The 17,641-nt window shown below is 37.7% G+C and overlaps 2 protein-coding genes across 6 annotated transcripts; both read right to left on the reverse strand.

The window, feature by feature from the left end:
• Positions 1–920: 920 nt before the first annotated feature.
• On the reverse strand, positions 921–6,230 carry LOC148039044 (uncharacterized). The gene is made up of 2 exons (XM_087675531.1): positions 4,966–6,230; positions 921–1,224 (listed from the first exon to the last, which is right to left on the reverse strand). The coding sequence occupies exons 1-2, from the start codon at positions 5,651–5,653 to the stop codon at positions 1,214–1,216; spliced, it is 699 nt and encodes a 232-aa protein (XP_087531657.1). The 5' UTR covers positions 5,654–6,230; the 3' UTR covers positions 921–1,213.
• Positions 6,231–7,025: 795 nt separating this feature from the next.
• Positions 7,026–16,916, reverse strand: LOC148039045 (glutamate receptor 3.4-like). 5 transcript variants are annotated; one of them, XM_087674915.1, is made up of 6 exons: positions 16,434–16,916; positions 12,853–13,145; positions 12,063–12,094; positions 11,892–11,978; positions 11,581–11,750; positions 10,302–10,818 (listed from the first exon to the last, which is right to left on the reverse strand). In XM_087674915.1, exons 1-6 carry the CDS (start codon positions 16,872–16,874, stop codon positions 10,471–10,473), a joined length of 1,371 nt encoding a protein of 456 aa, XP_087531041.1. In that variant the 5' UTR covers positions 16,875–16,916; the 3' UTR covers positions 10,302–10,470. The 5 variants fall into 5 exon arrangements, with proteins under 5 accessions (XP_087531044.1, XP_087531043.1, XP_087531042.1 ...); XM_087674918.1 differs by lacking the exon at positions 10,302–10,818 and adding an exon at positions 7,026–7,520 and having other exon boundaries at positions 11,581–11,978; XM_087674917.1 differs by lacking the exon at positions 10,302–10,818 and adding an exon at positions 7,026–7,529 and having other exon boundaries at positions 11,581–11,978.
• Between the last annotated feature and the right edge of the window lie 725 nt (positions 16,917–17,641).

The raw sequence follows: 17,641 nt of genomic DNA on the forward strand, positions 1-17,641 counted from the left end.
TTGTACATTTGTACTGTCTTTTCCTTTTTCTTTTTCTCTCTCACTAGGGCAGATTCGCCTTTAAGTGGGAGGTTGTTGGGGGTAAAGGCGCCTCCGCCGTGCCGCCCCGTGTATTACTACACTGACAGTACCCGCCACTGCACATTGTAAGTGGCAGGCCCCCGTTACGTCACTTTATTCTTTATTCTTTTAGTGACAGTTTGAATAAAGGAAGGCCCGGTCACACATTGTGACCGTTGGAGTTCCAATTTCTTGTCTCTCTCTTTCTTGCTCTTACTCTCCCGCCATAGCTCGCGTGCAAGCTTCGATCCTTCTCACCTTTCATGAAGTGCTTGAAGATGCTCATTCCAAGTCTTGGTGTGAATCAATATACCATCAAGCCAAATGAGTAAGAGTTTTTTTGTATTAAATGATGAAAAATTGTGTTGCTAGTGGAAAGTGTTTGAAGGATTGAAAATTCTAAATAGCATCACTAAAAATTTATACAGCCCTTAAGGTGTGTAGATGTCTTGTGAGCATTATTGAGCTTTAAATGTAATTGTTGATTGCTAGAAGCCAAGTCAATGGATGTCAAAACTATTGATTGTCCAAGTTTCTCCAATTGGGTCTATTGGTTGTGTCTGGATCTCATGAAATATTAAAATGCTAATTACCACTATATTGCAATGTAGATCTGGTAACATGTTTAGTGAGATCACTTGATAGATGTGGTGCGCAGATCGAATGCTGTACGCTCGCGTAGTGAATGCCAGAAGGTCCCCAAGAACAATAGAACTCTACTTTTTGCACAAATTACAAGGTAAAAAGCATGAACGACAAGAGCAAGAGACCAATTGGGTGCAATCTCCCCCCATGCCTTATGTGAGCGCTCCACAAAGCATGTATTTTATGTATTATTCATCTTCAAGCTCAAATAATAGCCCAAATTACAAAATAGCAACCTTTTAGCTTTTGAGTTTGCTTTAACACAAAAATAGGAATAAAGCTAATGGACGGTGCCCAAAGAGTCTGGCACGCCCAATACAATGTCCAAATAGAAATAACATAATCGTGCGCCCATGCGCATACAAAATAATAATAAATATCCGACGCCTTAATAAATAGGCAGGACAAAATATAGGCGCCATGCCTAAGGTATGCGCCCATCAAAATATAATCCATAAATCGAATACTCGCTATCCTCCAATGCTTTCCTCCGCCATTGCTGCTATCTCTACACATCAACTGAAGCATTCACAATCGTTAGTAGAATAATATAATTAAACCGACAAAAGTGAATACCTAGCAGTCTTCAGCTACATAAATAAATCAACTGGTTAGAAATAAATCCTAACCTTAATTTATTACAAATGCGCATTCTAAACTCATAAACGTTTATTAATTTAATATGCATTTTGTGGAATCACCCGCTATGGAATCACCCATGTACACACTAAATTAATGAAACGCCCGAAAAGGACAGGCGTCCCCATCAACTTCTCATGCAAAGAATCCACTTTGTGTATGAGCCCCGGTCATCAAAGTTTACGGAATCCACCGTAAAACTTCACGAAATCCACCATGGCACGGAATCCACCGTGAAATATGCCTCCTGGCATCATACCCCCGGGGTGGGATAGCAATTGACCTCAATTGCTATTAGCTCAATGTGGAGCTAACAGAGTGGGGAAAGCATTTAAGTCTCTAGCATGCATCCATTGTGCTTCTTCTACAGGATGGTTCTTAAATTTAACTAGATATGTAGAATATCTTCGGCCAGTTCTAGTGGTCATAAAATCAGTATCTATAATAGCTTCAGGTTCAAGTATTTCAGTCTCTTCCTCTAACAAAGGTGGGTTTTCATAAACAGGATGTACAGGTAATTGACCTCTAAAGGGTCTTAATAAACTAATGTGAAATGTGTTGTGAATTTTCCAGTGAGGTGGTAATTCTAACTTGAATGCATTGTCATTAATTTTATGAATGACCCTAAATGGTCCATAGAATCTAGGGGCTAATTTCACAACTAGGTGTCTATCTACACTTTGTAATCTACGTTTTTCTATTCTCAACCAAACATAATCATCAACTTTGAAATTCATTGCTTGTCTTTTCTTATTGGCTTGTTTGGTATATGATTGCTGGGCTTTGGTAATCATGGTTTTAACCTCATCAAAAATAGTATTGTGCATACTAGCAATATCATCAGCACTCTGAATTCTATTTGACAAAGATGCAATAGGTGTAGATAATCTATAGCCATAAATCACTTCAAACGGTGCTTTCTTTGTAGATGTGTGCGGTGTATTGTTATACGCAAACTGTAATAAATGCAAATGTGTATCCCATGTCTGAGGTTTAGAAATAGTATAAGCACGTAAAAGATCTAATATAGTACTGTTAATGGCTTCTGTTTGTCCATTAGTTTCAGGATGAAATGCAGATGAGAAATCAATCTTTGTGCCAAGTTTAGCAAACAGAGTAATCCAAAAGTTGTTACAAAATCTAGAATCACGATTAGAAATAATAACTTTTGGTAATCCATGGTTAGTAAAAACAGTTTTCAAAAACAATTGTGCTGCATGTGATGTTGTTAAAGTTTTCTTACATGGAATGAAATATGCTTGTTTACTAAACCTATCTACTACTGTCCAAATCATATCATGGTTAGATTTAGTATTAGGTAAACTAGTAATAAAATCCATAGAAATTTGTTCCCATGGTCTAGATGGAATAGACAAAGGCATAAGTAATCCATACTGTTTACCATGATGTCTCTTAACTCTTTGACAAATCAAACATTCAGAAACAAAGTTAGATACATTAGTGTCCATATGCGGCCAATAAAAATCTTCAGTTAATGTACGTAAAGTAGATATGATACCTCTATGACCTTGATATGGGGGACAATGAATTTCATTCAAAACAAAAGATCGGAATGGAATTGTAACACACAATCTCTTTTCATAAAACATAAATCCATCATTATATGACAATGAATCAATAGGAATCAAGTTATTTTGAACTAATTTATTCCAATCAGCATGAAAAGTAATATCCTGATGATAAGTATCTTTCATAGCAATCAAAGAATCAAAAGATATAGTAGAAATATTATGAATGGAAGGTCTTCTACTTAATGCATCAGCCACTACATTTTCTTTTCCGGGTTGGTATTGAATGATAGGATGAAAACTTTGAATAAAGGATGCCCATTTGATATGGCGGTCAGAGATTTGTGGTTGGCTAAGTAAATGTCTAATACTTTTCTGATCGGTCTTAATCGTAAATTCTGAAGCCATTAAGTAGTGTTTCCACTGTCTTAATGCTTGTACAACAGTTAATAGTTCTTTGTCATATGTGGAATATTTCAGTTCAAAGGGTTTCAGCTTACAACTAGAATAGGCTATAGGATGATTATCCTGCATAAGTACAGCTCCTATTCCTGATCCACTAGCATCAGTTACTACTAAAAAGAATGGTCTATTAAAATCAGGCAACTGTAGGACAGGGGCATGGGTTAATGCATGTTTCAATAAATCAAAGGATTTCTGTTGATTTTCGGACCAATGATAGACAATTCCTTTCTTCAGAAGTTTAGTCTCAGTGGTAAAGCAAGTAATGAAAATTTACGTACAAACTTCCTATAGAAACTAGCAAGACCAAGGAATGAGCGTAACTCATGCATATTTTTAGGTACGGGCCAATTCAATATTGCATCTATTTTCTTAGGGTCAATTTTAATTCCATCAGATGATACAAAATGACCTAAATACTCAATTTCTGTTTTAAAGAATTCACTCTTTTCAGGATTTGCATACAGTTGATTATCTTTTAATAACTGGAAAACCAATGACAAATGCTCATAATGTTCTTTCTCATTTTGACTAAACACCAAAATATCATCAAAGAAGACAATTACACAATACTGATATTTCAAAAATATACGGTTCATCATTCTACTAAATGTAGCAGGTGCATTAGTCAATCCAAATGGCATCACTAAAAATTCGTAATGACCAAACTGTGTTCTAAATGCAGTCTTGAATATGTCTGACTTATCTAGTCTCACCTGATGATAACCAGACTTAAGGTCTATTTTACTAAATATAGCAGATCCTTGCAGTTTGTCCATAAGGTCATCAACTCTAGGAATGGGATACCTATTCTTTACAGTGATCTTATTTAAAGCTCGATAGTCAATGCACATACGATAGGTATTATTCTTTTTCTTGACTAACAGAACAGGTGCACCAAATGGAGAACTACTAGGTCTAATCAATCCTCTATTTAGTAATTCCTCAACTTGACTCTGAATTTCTTTTTGCTCTATCTGGTTATGCCTATATGGTGCTTTGCAAGGTGGTTGTGTACTAGGAATCAAATCTATCTTATGGTCTTCTGGACGTGAAGGAGGTAAACCAGGTGGTAGGTCTTCGGCAAAACAGTCTTTAAAATGTGCAAGAAATTCTTTATGCCTAGGGTGCATATGATTTTCTTTGACTTGCAGTTCATTCACCCAAATGAGATAGGATTTACTACTCTTGCGTAATGCACGTTTAGCTTGAGTATGTGAAAGCAGTGGAAAAACATTAGATGCATGCATACCATATAATGTAATAGGTTTTTCTTGAAAAGTAATAGTCATTGAATGTGTGGAATAATCTATATCTGGGTTATGCTGATGACACCAATGCATACCTAAAATAATGTCACTCGACTGTAATGGAACAACTAGGAAATTTCTTCTTTCAGTGTATTGACCAATTTGAATCTCTAAGTCATGCACTTCCTGTGTACCATTATACCTAGTGCCTAAGAATGCTGCTTTAATACGATAATGCGTAGGTACAGTCTCTAACTTCAATTCTTTTACTAGCTTTGCTGAAATAAAATCATGAGTGCTACCGTCATCATGCAAAATAATATTTTCCTTTCCATGCACCAAACATTTCATAGTCAATAAAGAATGTGGAGTTGGCATACCTGGTAAAGTATCCAAAGGAGTAGTAGTGTCGCCCTCATCTTCTGTGAAATCAGGCATATCTTCATGTTCCTCTTCGTCCATTGCTCCAAGGTAGTTGATATGGGCAGGTGGCTTCTTCGAATGGCAATTTGCTGCTAGATGTCCAGGCTGGTGGCATTTATAACATACTATTGGCTTGGCTTTGGTTACATTGTTTGCAATAGCAGGAAGTCTAGGGACATTAGGATTTGGCTGTGGAATAGGCTTGGAATTTTGATTGACATTGGATGGTAATGCAGGTGGTTTTGCCCAATTTTTACAGAAAGATGATGAAGAGAAACGACCTTGATTAAATCTTCTAAAATTGGAATTGAATTGCTTAGATCCATAGTTACCATTGGCTTGGAATTGCTGTGGACGTCTGTCTCTACCTCGCAGCTTGTCTTCAGTGTCGTGAGCTAATGAAATTGTGTCTTCAAGAGTAGCAGGCTTGAACATGTTAACTTCAGCGTAGTAATGCCCAAGGAGTCCAAACATGTACTTGCGCTTGTGTGTCTCTTCAGGTACGTCTTCAAGCATGCATAACTGGAGTAGTGCATTCCAAAAACACTCTGTGTACTGAGGAATAGGCTCACGATCCCGTTGCTGAAGAAGATCCCATTGCTTTATAGCTTTCTCATGAAATTGCGGAGGAAGGAAATTCTGCATGAACTTTTTCTTGAAATTCTCCCAGGTAGTGGGACAATCTATACTGTTGCGTACAACAGTCCACCAAAGAGATGCTCTGTCCACTAAATGATTAGTGACACACTTGATTTTATCTTTTTCTGCATAGGTTTCCTCGTGGAAATAGTCGTCAAACTAACTAATGAATGCAAGAACAGTTTTTCCTTCTCGTATGCCATTGAAAGTACGGAATTTGAAACTTCTTTTACTTATCTTTGATTCCTTGCGAATGGTTTGAGCTTCGAGAGTTGCGTCAATGGTACGTCGGATAAGATCTTCAGATTGAGGTTCTTCTTTATCGATAGACGCTCTTTGTAAATTTGCCAGTTGAACTTGCAATGCTTGCCTAGCCCTTCGTTCTTCATCCAATTGCATCATGATTAAATCCAGCTTTTGCTCCATCGTAGGTTCAGGTAGGTCGCCTTCAGCCACAAGGTCATCCATATGTGGTTCCGTCATCCTGCAAAACTCAAAAGACCTTTCTCACTCAAAATCAAGTTAGCGGGATGAGCGTAGCTCAAGTTCGGGAATACAAGGCTTATGTATTTTTTGGTATGGCTTTCACAATCTTCGAAAAATCTGTGTTTTATCCTTCTTCGTATGCTAAAAATGCTTCAGGAAACCTGTGTATGGGTAGAGTACCTTCCAATGAACAACTTTGCAGTTCGGAGTTTCTGCGCAAGAACAACCCTTCTATGAGTTTTAGACAGAAGTCAGTTTTGACTCCAATTGACTTGTCTGACTTGCAGAGTACCAGACTTATGTGACTTTCAGAGTCCAGACTTACAGAACTTAGTCGATTTATCTGACTTGTAGGATTTAGACTTGAGAGACTTGCTGAACTTGATTGGTTGTGTGTGACCTGGATTTTGTGAGGACTTGTTTGATTAAGGAGCTTATGTGATTAAGCTTAGTAGCCTGAGGCTACTGTCAACGGCGAAATTCGTGGGGGGGGGGGGGAGGGGGGGGGGGAGGCGTTTATTTTTTTCAGTGCCGAAAATTCCGCGACGTCTTCTGATACCTCAGGAAAAAAAATTGGAAGCTTTAAGCTTCTTAAAGCTTAAGCTAAGCTTCTTAAGCTTTAAATTTTGAAGCTTGAAGGTATGGAGATTTATGACTTATCTCTGTGTAACCACGACTTGATGAAGAAGATATAGGAGTGGTCCTCCGCCTCTGCAGACCGGTCCTTCACGATCCGATGATGGAAACAGGGGTTCTTGATCGCCAGAAATCTGCCTGTATCGACGGTTCGCGACGAGATTGACCGTAGAGCCCGATCATTCTAGGAGCTCCGCCTTCGCACAAGATGGGTAGCGATTGGAAGCTCTTGATCTCAGCTTCGCTCTGATACCACTGGTGCGCAGATCGGATGCTGTACGCTCGCATAGTGAATGCCGGAAGGTCCCAAGAACAATAGAACTCTACTTTTTGCACAAATTACAAGGTAAAAAGCATGAACGACAAGAGCAAGGGACCAATTGGGTGCAATCTCTCCCCATGCCTTGTGTGAGCGCTCCACAAAGTATGTATTTTATGTATTATTCATCTTCAAGCTCAAATAATAACCCAAATTACAAAATAGCAAGCTTTTAGCTTTTGAGTTTGCTTAAACACAAAAATAGGAATAAAGCTAATGGACGGTGCCCAAAGAGTCTGGCATGCCCAATACAATGTCCAAATAGAAATAACATAATCGTGCGCCCATGCGCATACAAAATAATAATAAATATCCGACGCCTTAATAAATAGGCGTGACAAAATATAGGCGCCATGCCTAAGGTATGCGCCCATCAAAATATAATCCATAAATCGAATACTCGCTATCCTCCAATGCTTTCCTCCGCCACTACTGCTATCTCTACACATCAATTGAAGCATTCACAATCGTTAGTAGAATAATACAATTAAACCGACAAAAGTGAATACCTAGCAGTCTTCAGCTACATAAGTAAATCAACTGGTTAGAAATAAATCCTAACCTTAATTTATTACGAGTGCGCACTCTAAACTCATAAACGTTTATTAATTTAATATGCATTTTGCAGAATCACCCGCTATGGAATCACCCATGTACACACTAAATTAATGAAACGCCCGAAAATGACAGGCGTCCCCATCAACTTCTCGCACAAAGAATCCACTTTGTGTATGAGCCCCGGTCATCAAAGTTTACGGAATCCACCGTAAAACCTCACGGAATCCACCGTGGCACGGAATCCACCGTGAAATATGCCTCCTGGCATCAAGATGTCATCCATCCTTATCAAAGCCACTATCTAATATGTGAGATGTATGAAATCAGCAGAACATGCTCTAGCTTTATCAATAGAATGGGAGGTAAATAGGGTAGTTGGAATGCCTTCAATTCAAATTCAAGAGAAGCTCAAGGTGTAGAAACCAATCACAACAAAGCGTGACTGAGAAAGCTACTTTGGTAAAAGGTATACTGAATGTTAAATGTTTGAAGAGTGGTACACCTATCCATAATCTGAAAAAGAAAAGAAATAAGTGTTGTTGCTTGTGTTGGAAACTGTAATTGTTGAGCAAGGATTGCCCTCATGAGTGAGGAGAGCCTAGGGTTAAGGAGGTTTCTAAATTGTGATTCTTGATTGTTAATTGTATGATTGTTGCTAATCTATTTGCCATTTGAGAAGAAGCTTGAGAGTACAGGTGATGTGCTTTTACCAACCACTTGTTTATATAGGTTTCTCGACAATTCTCCAAGTGTGGCTTCTTTAGCTTTACAAATTGCAATATTCTAAATGACCCTAATGTGACTTGAATTTCGTGGATTATTTTTTGACTTGATCAAAATTATTTCAATAAAAACATTTTGGCCAACCTTTTCTATCCTTGACTGGTATTACTTGCCTATCTATGAGTTGGATGGTTTTTCCCATATATGAGTAAAAATTATCATATTTATTCTACTAATTAACTTATATTATAGTTTTGTTCAAATTGTTGATTCTGTACAAGAATATTTTGTTGTATAAATGGTTTCGACTAGTTTTCTTATATAGGAAAAATTTACTATATCTATGATTCCAACTAGTTTTCTCATCTAGGAATAATTTACTACATCATCAACTAGAATTTTAAAAATTTTCTATATAGAAATCTTTTACTATATCACTATCTTGTAAAGTGTTCCACTTTTACTAGTTGAGACTTTTTCTATATACTTTGAGAAGTATCTAGAAAATTTCTCTTTTTTCACTATATGGGATAGTGTTCAAAGCTCCTTGTTAATGGCGGATCAGCGCCTTGAAGCTTGCTACAGCAATAATGCACAGTGATTAGCTATCGTCGACACACCTCCGTAATCTTGGTACTATAGCTACTGTTATCCAACAAGAGACAACCACCATAATCACGATAATAGCTTTTCAAGCTCTTTGTTAGTTGTCCTCTTCGTCAGACTGCAGCTTCCGAGATATGGCGATGGCAGCCTAATTTGGCCAGCTTCAACACGATAAATACCGATAGCATCGTAGCTCCCCGGCCACAAATACATGTAGAGCTCCAAGAAAATCCTACATTATCATGACTTCCCAATTGGCCAGCGATGATGTAATTTATTTGTATCATGTGCATTCAATACCTAAATCACAATCACTTACCTTTGAATTTCTCAAGTGAAACACACATTTTCTCTTACATTTTGGAGCGCATATGCTACTCTTTCATACTTATGGGTGACCCCCAAGGGTGAGAGAGATCTTGTGATTGGAGGTGTGAAGCCATATAAAAGCATAGAGTTGTGTTTGAAACCGTGCCACAGGTAGGTGATACTATATCAAAACATGACAGTGTTGGAGGATGAAACCATGATTATACAAACTCATCTAAAGTAGCCCATTCTAATCTTGGAGGTGGGAGATGGTTTATCATTTTCTATCCTTTGGGAATTGTTGGTACACATTAGTCCTCTTAACATAGAAGGTGACATGAGTCCTTGCTAAAAAATATCCCAACACTTTATGTAAGAGTGGGAGGTCTTATATTGGCTAAGTGCAATCAAATTGCATTGAATACTACAAAGTCATAAGAAGAAACTTACCTAGGCTTCATCATAGTACAAATCCACTTTCATTTTGACACATTAATATATTTTTAGTTTATTGGCTATTAAAAATCCACTTTCAATATATATTCATCTGACATTAAGTGATTGCTCCACTCAATCACAAACCATGAGACTGAATCGATTAGTTAAATTAATACTTTGGATATACTTTCATTGGTGGCAAACTCTATATTTGAAACCACATACTAAGTTTACCAAAGGGATCTACCTCTATATTGGCACCACATCAAAGTAGAGGACAAACATGTTGTTGTCTTGTTTTTATAGCCACACTGTTGGTCTTGTGTGAAAGTATCAAACTTGGAAACAAAAACATAAGATCACATAACTTTAGGAGATTTTCACCTCTCTACTTGGACGAAGATTTAGAATTGTTTGAAGAAAAAGAGGTTCTTCTTGCGAAATATAGAAAAAATTGTCATGTAATTCATTGTAAAGTATGTCTCAAGTAAAGTATACACAAACTAGAAAAAATGCATGCAAGGTGAAGTTCTCTTGTTGGGGAAATTGAAAAAAGAAATTTATAGATAAGGAAGGATTTGCACAAAATTAAAGAGAATTGCGGGCATAAATATTAAATAACAATTGTTGTGTCCATTACAATGTATATGCTCAATGAAGAATACAAAAATAAGAAAGAAGGGGAACCTTGGCTAATAAATTTACAAAATAGGTACAAGTTTAACAAAGTTAGGGGTGAGAGTTGTTTCTATTCAATATCACTAGATGAATCAAATATTGTTCTAGATGAAAAGTAACGAGATGAATTTTTAAGAGAATGGCGTTGAGATAATGCATGTGACAAGTATGATCCTATGATCCAAATGCATTTATGTGGCTTTATTGAATGTATGAAAACACAAGTAATATGGATTGCTATGAGAGGAACAAAAAGTAATAGTGTGCTAGTAAGGCGAATTTGTGTGGGATATCCTTGAGGATCATTGCATTGAGATCCACTCATATTCTTTAACAACTCCTCAAGGCACCCACTCTCAGAGAGATTTAGAATAGCAATGGAGAGTTGATGAGTCCAAGGAGAGTTCTTCTGAAGCACCTAGCTCACAAACCAAGAAACCAAACCAAAGTAAGAATTTGAATATAAAAATCTAAGGGAAAAGCAATAATTTTTATTTAATTGGTTTTAATAAATAGTAAGTATGAGGCTAAAAGACACAAGGAGGTTTTCTTAATATAGAAAATTTGATGTGAGTACACAACTTTTAAAGTATATGCTTTATTCGCACAAGCATGTTCATACTTAGTGGCCATGACAAACGATGCGTACATATGAAAAATGATTGGAAATTCTATCGAATATTGACAAGTGCTCATTTGTCTTGATAAAACATGGAAATCTTAGACCCAAGATCTACTCCAATTGATTGCTCGTTAATTTATGCTCATTGTGTTGGAAAACATGTCACCCATTTCTATTGTGAACATAATGATCTTTTGGTGTCCCTTTGTGTTTTGGGGGGGGGGGTGCGCCAGGGGGGGTTTTCGTGGCTAGAAAAGTCATAGAAGATCATGTATAATTATGGGGTTATTTCTCACATGCAATTATCTAAATCAATCATAGGCCCCTTAAATGTGATCTTTTGGTGTCCCTTCGACTAGGTTGAGGGGTCATGCTGGGTAAAAAAGTTGTAGAAGATCATGCATAATTATGGGGTTATTTCTCACATTTAGTTATCTAACTCAATCTTGGGCCCCTTATACTTGCTTAGTTTTGAAGTTAATAGAACAAGCTGTGGAAAAATTGTTAACTTTATTAAGAAGATAGTGATTTGGAAATTTTCAATGAAGAAGAGATTACCAGACCAAAGCCTTCACTTGTAAGAGGTGGATTCGAGATCATGTAGTCACAAGGAGTAGAAATGTTGGAGAGCATGAGGTTGACATAAGGGAACTCATCAATAATAGCAACTCCCTTTGTGAGGTTCCCCTTATATTGATCGAGAGTGTTGAATGCAATGAGCTTTTCATCTGGAATTTCAAAGCGTTCTATCAAATAATCTCTAACAATGGAACCACTCCAATGTCCAATTTTCATAGTACTTGTCTTTAGATAGTTGATATCTAGTGTGGTTGGGGAGAGTTGTCTTGCTGTCAAGTAAGAATTCAAACCAGCATTGTAGATTTGGCTTAAAAGAAGATCAAAGAATAACCATGCCACCACTAGAAGTCTTCCTATGCCACTTTGTATAGGTTCCCCTATCAAAAACCTCGTGTCAGATCATCTCCATTTGACAAAAATGTAAAATATAAGACAAAATTTGATTTGCAGTCTGCACTTACTTTCGAGAAAGATCAGTCCTTTTGTGACTAATCTGTAAAATATACCCATATTAATATAGCTTTAAAAATGATTAAGCAACATTCTTTATAAAAGCATTTTTTTAAAAAAGTCTTCCAAAAATCTATTGTAGTTATAGAGTAATGCTAATAAGTATATGGCCTAATATAGAGCATATAAACTAATATATTGATTAACAACACGGTCTAAAAGAGAGGTCGAATGTACCACAAATAGTAGGCATAAATTGTTCAAAAACCATGCCACACTATACATATTTGACAAATTGAGACTTTTTGTCAACAAGTCCACATAAGATTACTAGGAACATCTCAAACTCCCTTTACAAAACCTTCATGGTTACACATGGATTTATTAGGTCAAAGAGGATCTTCCTAGGAAGGCACCAAAGGCAAAGATAGAAAGGTATATTAGTCAAGGCAAAGAAACGGATTGTATATGTTTTTAAAAGATGGTATGTATTATTTTGGTTCACTAAAACTATTGTTAGAATATTGGTTGTATCAATACATCGGCTATAATTATGCCTTTGCTATGTCACGTGTTTAGAAGCTATAGACCCTAAGAAAGATCCAAATTTGCAAATTTGGGTTACACACATTTGCATGATTGATCCAATCTTAAGAAAAGCAACCCTCTTGTCCTAATTTAAATCCTACCATGGAATCCAAATCAAGAAATGAAAAACAAACATTACAAATCACTATGTTTCCTATTTTCTTAAACATGGAAAACACCTTTTTCCATTAAAAAGAGTGGGGGAAAGCTCACTCGCTAAGTTCTCGAAATTGTTCAAGGATGGTGATCCCATGATCATCCTTAAAATGGGCATGACGTTCAACCATAGCAAGTATGATCCCTGTAATTATGAAGGCTCCAATGATAGTATACCATGTTGTAGCACTAAAAGGAGTAAGAAACAACCACCATGATGAAGGTGCTTGGTTATCATCAAGTCTCTTTGAAAAGATCACTATCCCAGATGGCATAAACGGTTGTGTAAAGTCAGCCATCTTGAGTCGTTTAGCTCCTACTGTGATATCGCCAACTGCAACATCGTATCCCTAGAGCAGACATGTTAATGATAACTTTCAATGTTGATCATTTGACATATGTAATTCACAATTTTAGTTGCATTATTATATTGCATAGATATAGGTCATGATTGTATATGGTTCAAAATTACATATATCTTTCATAATGATCAGTAAATCATTTTAGTATTGAGACTTCAATTATGTTTTCTTTTTCTTGTGTGCATGCGTGTGGAGGTTAAGGGGCAATGGCATGTTGGGTGTGTGTGTTTTGGTGTGGGCAGAGCTCTTGGTCCTTCCATTTGCAAAATGAATATATTGACTTTATTTTTCAGAGAGGATATACAAACAAAATGAGCAATGAGTTTGATACAGGGGCCACCCATGTGGCATGCAAAAATAGAACATACATTAGGAATTGATACAATAAGAACAAGGAATGTGATGGGAATCTAGGTGACAATCAATGATTTATTAAACAAATGTCACATCACTAGGTTAGAGGTATAATGATAGCTTTTCTAAAATTGTGGGTGGTATTGCAAAAGTAATTTCAATGCCATACTCACCTAGCCATTTCCAAACTTTTGATAAAAATTAAAACATGTAAAACTTGCCCCTAAACCCTCTTAAGGACACTCTCCACAGCTAGTTAGGGATTTGTAAACATGCTTTGACATTGGAGCTAAAATATCTCAAGTGGAGGTAGCAATGCACTCAAATGAGGCATCCTACATATGATCTCAATGCTCCATGCTCAACTATTAAATGTGTGGTCTCTCAAGATTATTGTTTGGTGATGTAGCTATATGTTGTGCCTTTCTCTTGAATAATAAAGTTCCCTTATTGATAATATCGTATGCCCTTCTACTATATACAATTAGTATCAAAGAATCCCTCATGAAGTTATATAACAATACGGATCAAAGCAGCTTTGCCTCAAAATCATATTACTTAAGATAGGGGATTTGACTCAAGATAGTAGAGGAGAGTATGAAGGAATGTGATAATGACCTAAAGCATCAAAGAAGGTGTTAAGAAGAAACTCACTAGGGGAAGCTCAATAGAAAATCAAAGCTAGAAACTTGAAAGTAAGCTACTACAATAGAAGGAGACTATTGATATCCACAAGAAGATACTGGAATGAGAAATGGGACAAGGAACAACCCCAAGAGACTTCAAGCTAGTCATAGAAGCCACCATGGAGATAGGGCATCAAAAGCTAGAGTATAAGAATGAAGAAGAGAGATACAAATGAGCGGATGAGTCCTTACCCCTAACTCCAAGAGAAAACAGTATTTGGAGAAGTGGAAGGTAAAGGAATGTGAGAAGAAGAAAGAGTATGAATTCAATAACCAAATGCAAGAACAACCTCAATCTAAAGAGAGGGAGGGCCAAACAATGGTGGCTCCCTTCTTTGAGGGATGGGGCACATTTGATAGAGATGATGAAGTAGGTAAAGATATTGGGCTACAATAAGATAATAGAAGATCGATAATACATTGGGTGAAGGATCCTATACCTAGAGCCAGAGATACATTATGTGGAGGTGTAACCCCCAAATTGGTCAAAGTGAAAGAAGAGATTGGAGATAAGGAGAAAGAATGTATTGTGGAAAGGCAATGAAGCCAAGTAAAGCTACAATTGAACAATGATAATAACTAAGAAGGAGATAAAGGGAAGAATGTTGGGGACAAGTGCAACTAGACATAGGAGCAACCTAAATGCTAGCAACCAATCAACCAACATAGAGAAGTAGATAACATAAAGGAGGGAGAAAAAGTGATCAAGGGAGAGGATAACTGCAACTAGATTTAGGAATAGCCAAATTCCCAACAATCAACTAACCAACCCAAGTTCAATTTACTAGAAGCCAAAAGAAGAATTCAAGCATATGTTATTCAAAACATAGGGAGATATAGGAAAAGAAACTTGCCATATGGATCCATAGTTGAGAATAATTTAAAGATGAGAATGGAAAAAAACAAAGAGGTAAAAGAAAATAAAAAAGAGGATGAGAAAGAGATAGGAATGTAAAAGAAGCTTGGGAAGAAAAAGATAGAGAGTGAGATAAAGACATGTGGAAAGAAGATTTTAAAAAAAGTGAAAGGATGACCAATACACTAGGCCAAGAGATGAGAGAAAAGGAAAAGAGTTAGAAAGGAGAAAGAAAAAGTAGACAAAGGAAAAGGCGCCAACCTAGAAGATTTATTGTTGCATGTTAGGAAGCCAAAGGGAGAAGATGAAATAGAAGAAGTTAGAAAAGGAGAAGATGAAAGAAGAGGTAGGAAATTTAAAGCTAGATTTAGATGCCATGAATAGGATGTATGTAGATAGACTTGGCAAAATAAAGAAAGAAACTAAAAAAGAGACAGACTTAGGCAAAGATGGCCAAGAAGACAATATAAGAAAAATATAAAAGAGAGAGAGAAGACTAAGGAAAAAAGGATCACCAAGAAACAAGGACAATCAAAGTAAAACCTAAAGGAAGAGGAAGAGGATGCATCCACAACTCATCCACAATTGAAGCTACAAGTGTGGCCAAAGAGTGAAGCAAGAAAGTGCTAAGTCCAAGGCAACACCCCACTAAATTGATTGAAGGAGGGTGAAAATTAAGCTAGCAAGGGTACTTCAACAATAGTAAAAGTTGCAACCTACTTCTTTGAACTTGAAGGATGTTGAGCTGAGAGAGTTTCAGCTAATGGAATTGGAGGAAGAATCTTTTGTGAGAATGATGATGAATGAATGCTCATCAGACAGTATGACCAATATGGCTTGGTCTCATTGAGTGGAAATTCTCTAGTTGAGCCATGATGAATCCCTCCAACTCACTCATAATTTGAATGCCTTTGGACTATGGAACCCATTCAAACCATGCTCAATGATGGGTAAAGATTGAGATCTCAACATTAACCTTGCAAATACTACAAGGTAATGTAGTTTTAATCTTATAAATATGTGAACTTCGAATACTCAAAACGTGGGCATAATGGCAAATACTCGGATGATACCTCTACTTCCAATGCCAAGAATCCATGCTATTTGTGAAACTTAGACTATTTCATTAAAACAACTTTAACACCAAAATTATGAAGCTAAAAAGATCGAAAGGAAACGTACTATATAATGAGACCATGCCTTTCGTGTGAAGAGGTAATCAAGAATGATCAAATAAGAAGGCAAAGGATGGTTGCCAATGTACTTGACTGAGTGTTGTGGATACAACATCATTGTAAACAAACCATAAGACCTTCATTGTAAACTATATGAAGCATAATTGGCGTAAGAGCTCATGGTTGCAGAAGAGAGACCGCTAACCTCGAGGTTGAGCATCTCAATCATGTAGTCGTAGGTGGTGTTGTGGGCGCCGGTGGGATGGACGTTGGAGAGGGGGAGGCAGGTGTAGTTGAGGGTGAAGGAGGGCTTGCCTGGGGGACGGGGAAGGAGAGAGAGGGCCCTCTCGAAGACCTCCACGCACCAGCCCGTGACGTGGGCCGGGTCGGAGCAGTTCACGAACTGCGGGAATGTGTCGATGAGCGGCACCAGCACCTTCAGGTCCGCCTCCTCTGCCGTCCCGCGCCCTGGCGGATATAACTGCCCGGCCCCCTCCATCAGGGAGCTGCACCGGCTGCTGCTGGTACTCTGTTGTTCATCTGCCGCGTACGCTGAGGGAATCATGGGAATTGACCAATACAACGTCGTGACGAGGCAACAGAAATTGATCGAGAAAAACAAGCGCCACAATAGTGAGAAGGTCATCGATGAGGAACACACAACCAGAGAGAGAGAGGGGGGGGGGGGGGGGGGGGGGTTTCAGAGAAATCAGTGCGAGAGAGAGATCAGAGGTGTGTGTTCTGAGAAATCAGTACGAGAGAGAAAAAGAGAGAGAAGAGGGAGACTTAACTTCCCGAAGATTGACTCCGTCGTCCCCCGCCGTCCCCCAATCATCAAAGTCGTGGAGGGAGCGCGCGTGAATGACGTTACCCTGTGCGTATAATGCGCAACGCCCATCTTCAGTACGTAGAGCTGACGCGTTCGTTGCCACTTGTGAGTTCTTGGTTGGTTGGTTCGAAAGGGAAACGACAACTTGCAGGTCGTTCATGAAAGTCCTACGTGCTTTCACTTCGCATACTTCTGCGAAGTTCTAACCGGGCCTTCGCGTTGGCGTCAAATTTCACTATTCCGGAATCCGGACCAGCGTTTACCAAAACTTCCGGAATCCGGACCAGCGTTCACCAAAACAGAGGCATTGTAAAGTGAATTGCAAAACTTTCAAGAACCCTTGACATTTTAAAGAATAAGGTTTAAATCTTTGAATATTTTTAGTTATAAAAATGGTACATACATGTAATTTAATTCAAAAGTCTCTCCAAAATTTTGAGTTAGAGGTTGGATATCTATTATCAAAAATGTTTTTCGTGACTAGTATTTCAGATGTTGGATGGACATTTGCGCAAAGCATTTGAACAAGATAAAATAGGTGCTTTCATGTACACACAACATGCATTAATCCCAGGCAAGGTGCC

The sequence above is a fragment of the Lygodium microphyllum genome, chromosome 3, assembly GCF_053477565.2.
Source record: "Lygodium microphyllum isolate KBCC chromosome 3, Lygodium_microphyllum_v1.1.10, whole genome shotgun sequence".
Lineage (NCBI taxonomy): Eukaryota > Viridiplantae > Streptophyta > Polypodiopsida > Schizaeales > Lygodiaceae > Lygodium > Lygodium microphyllum.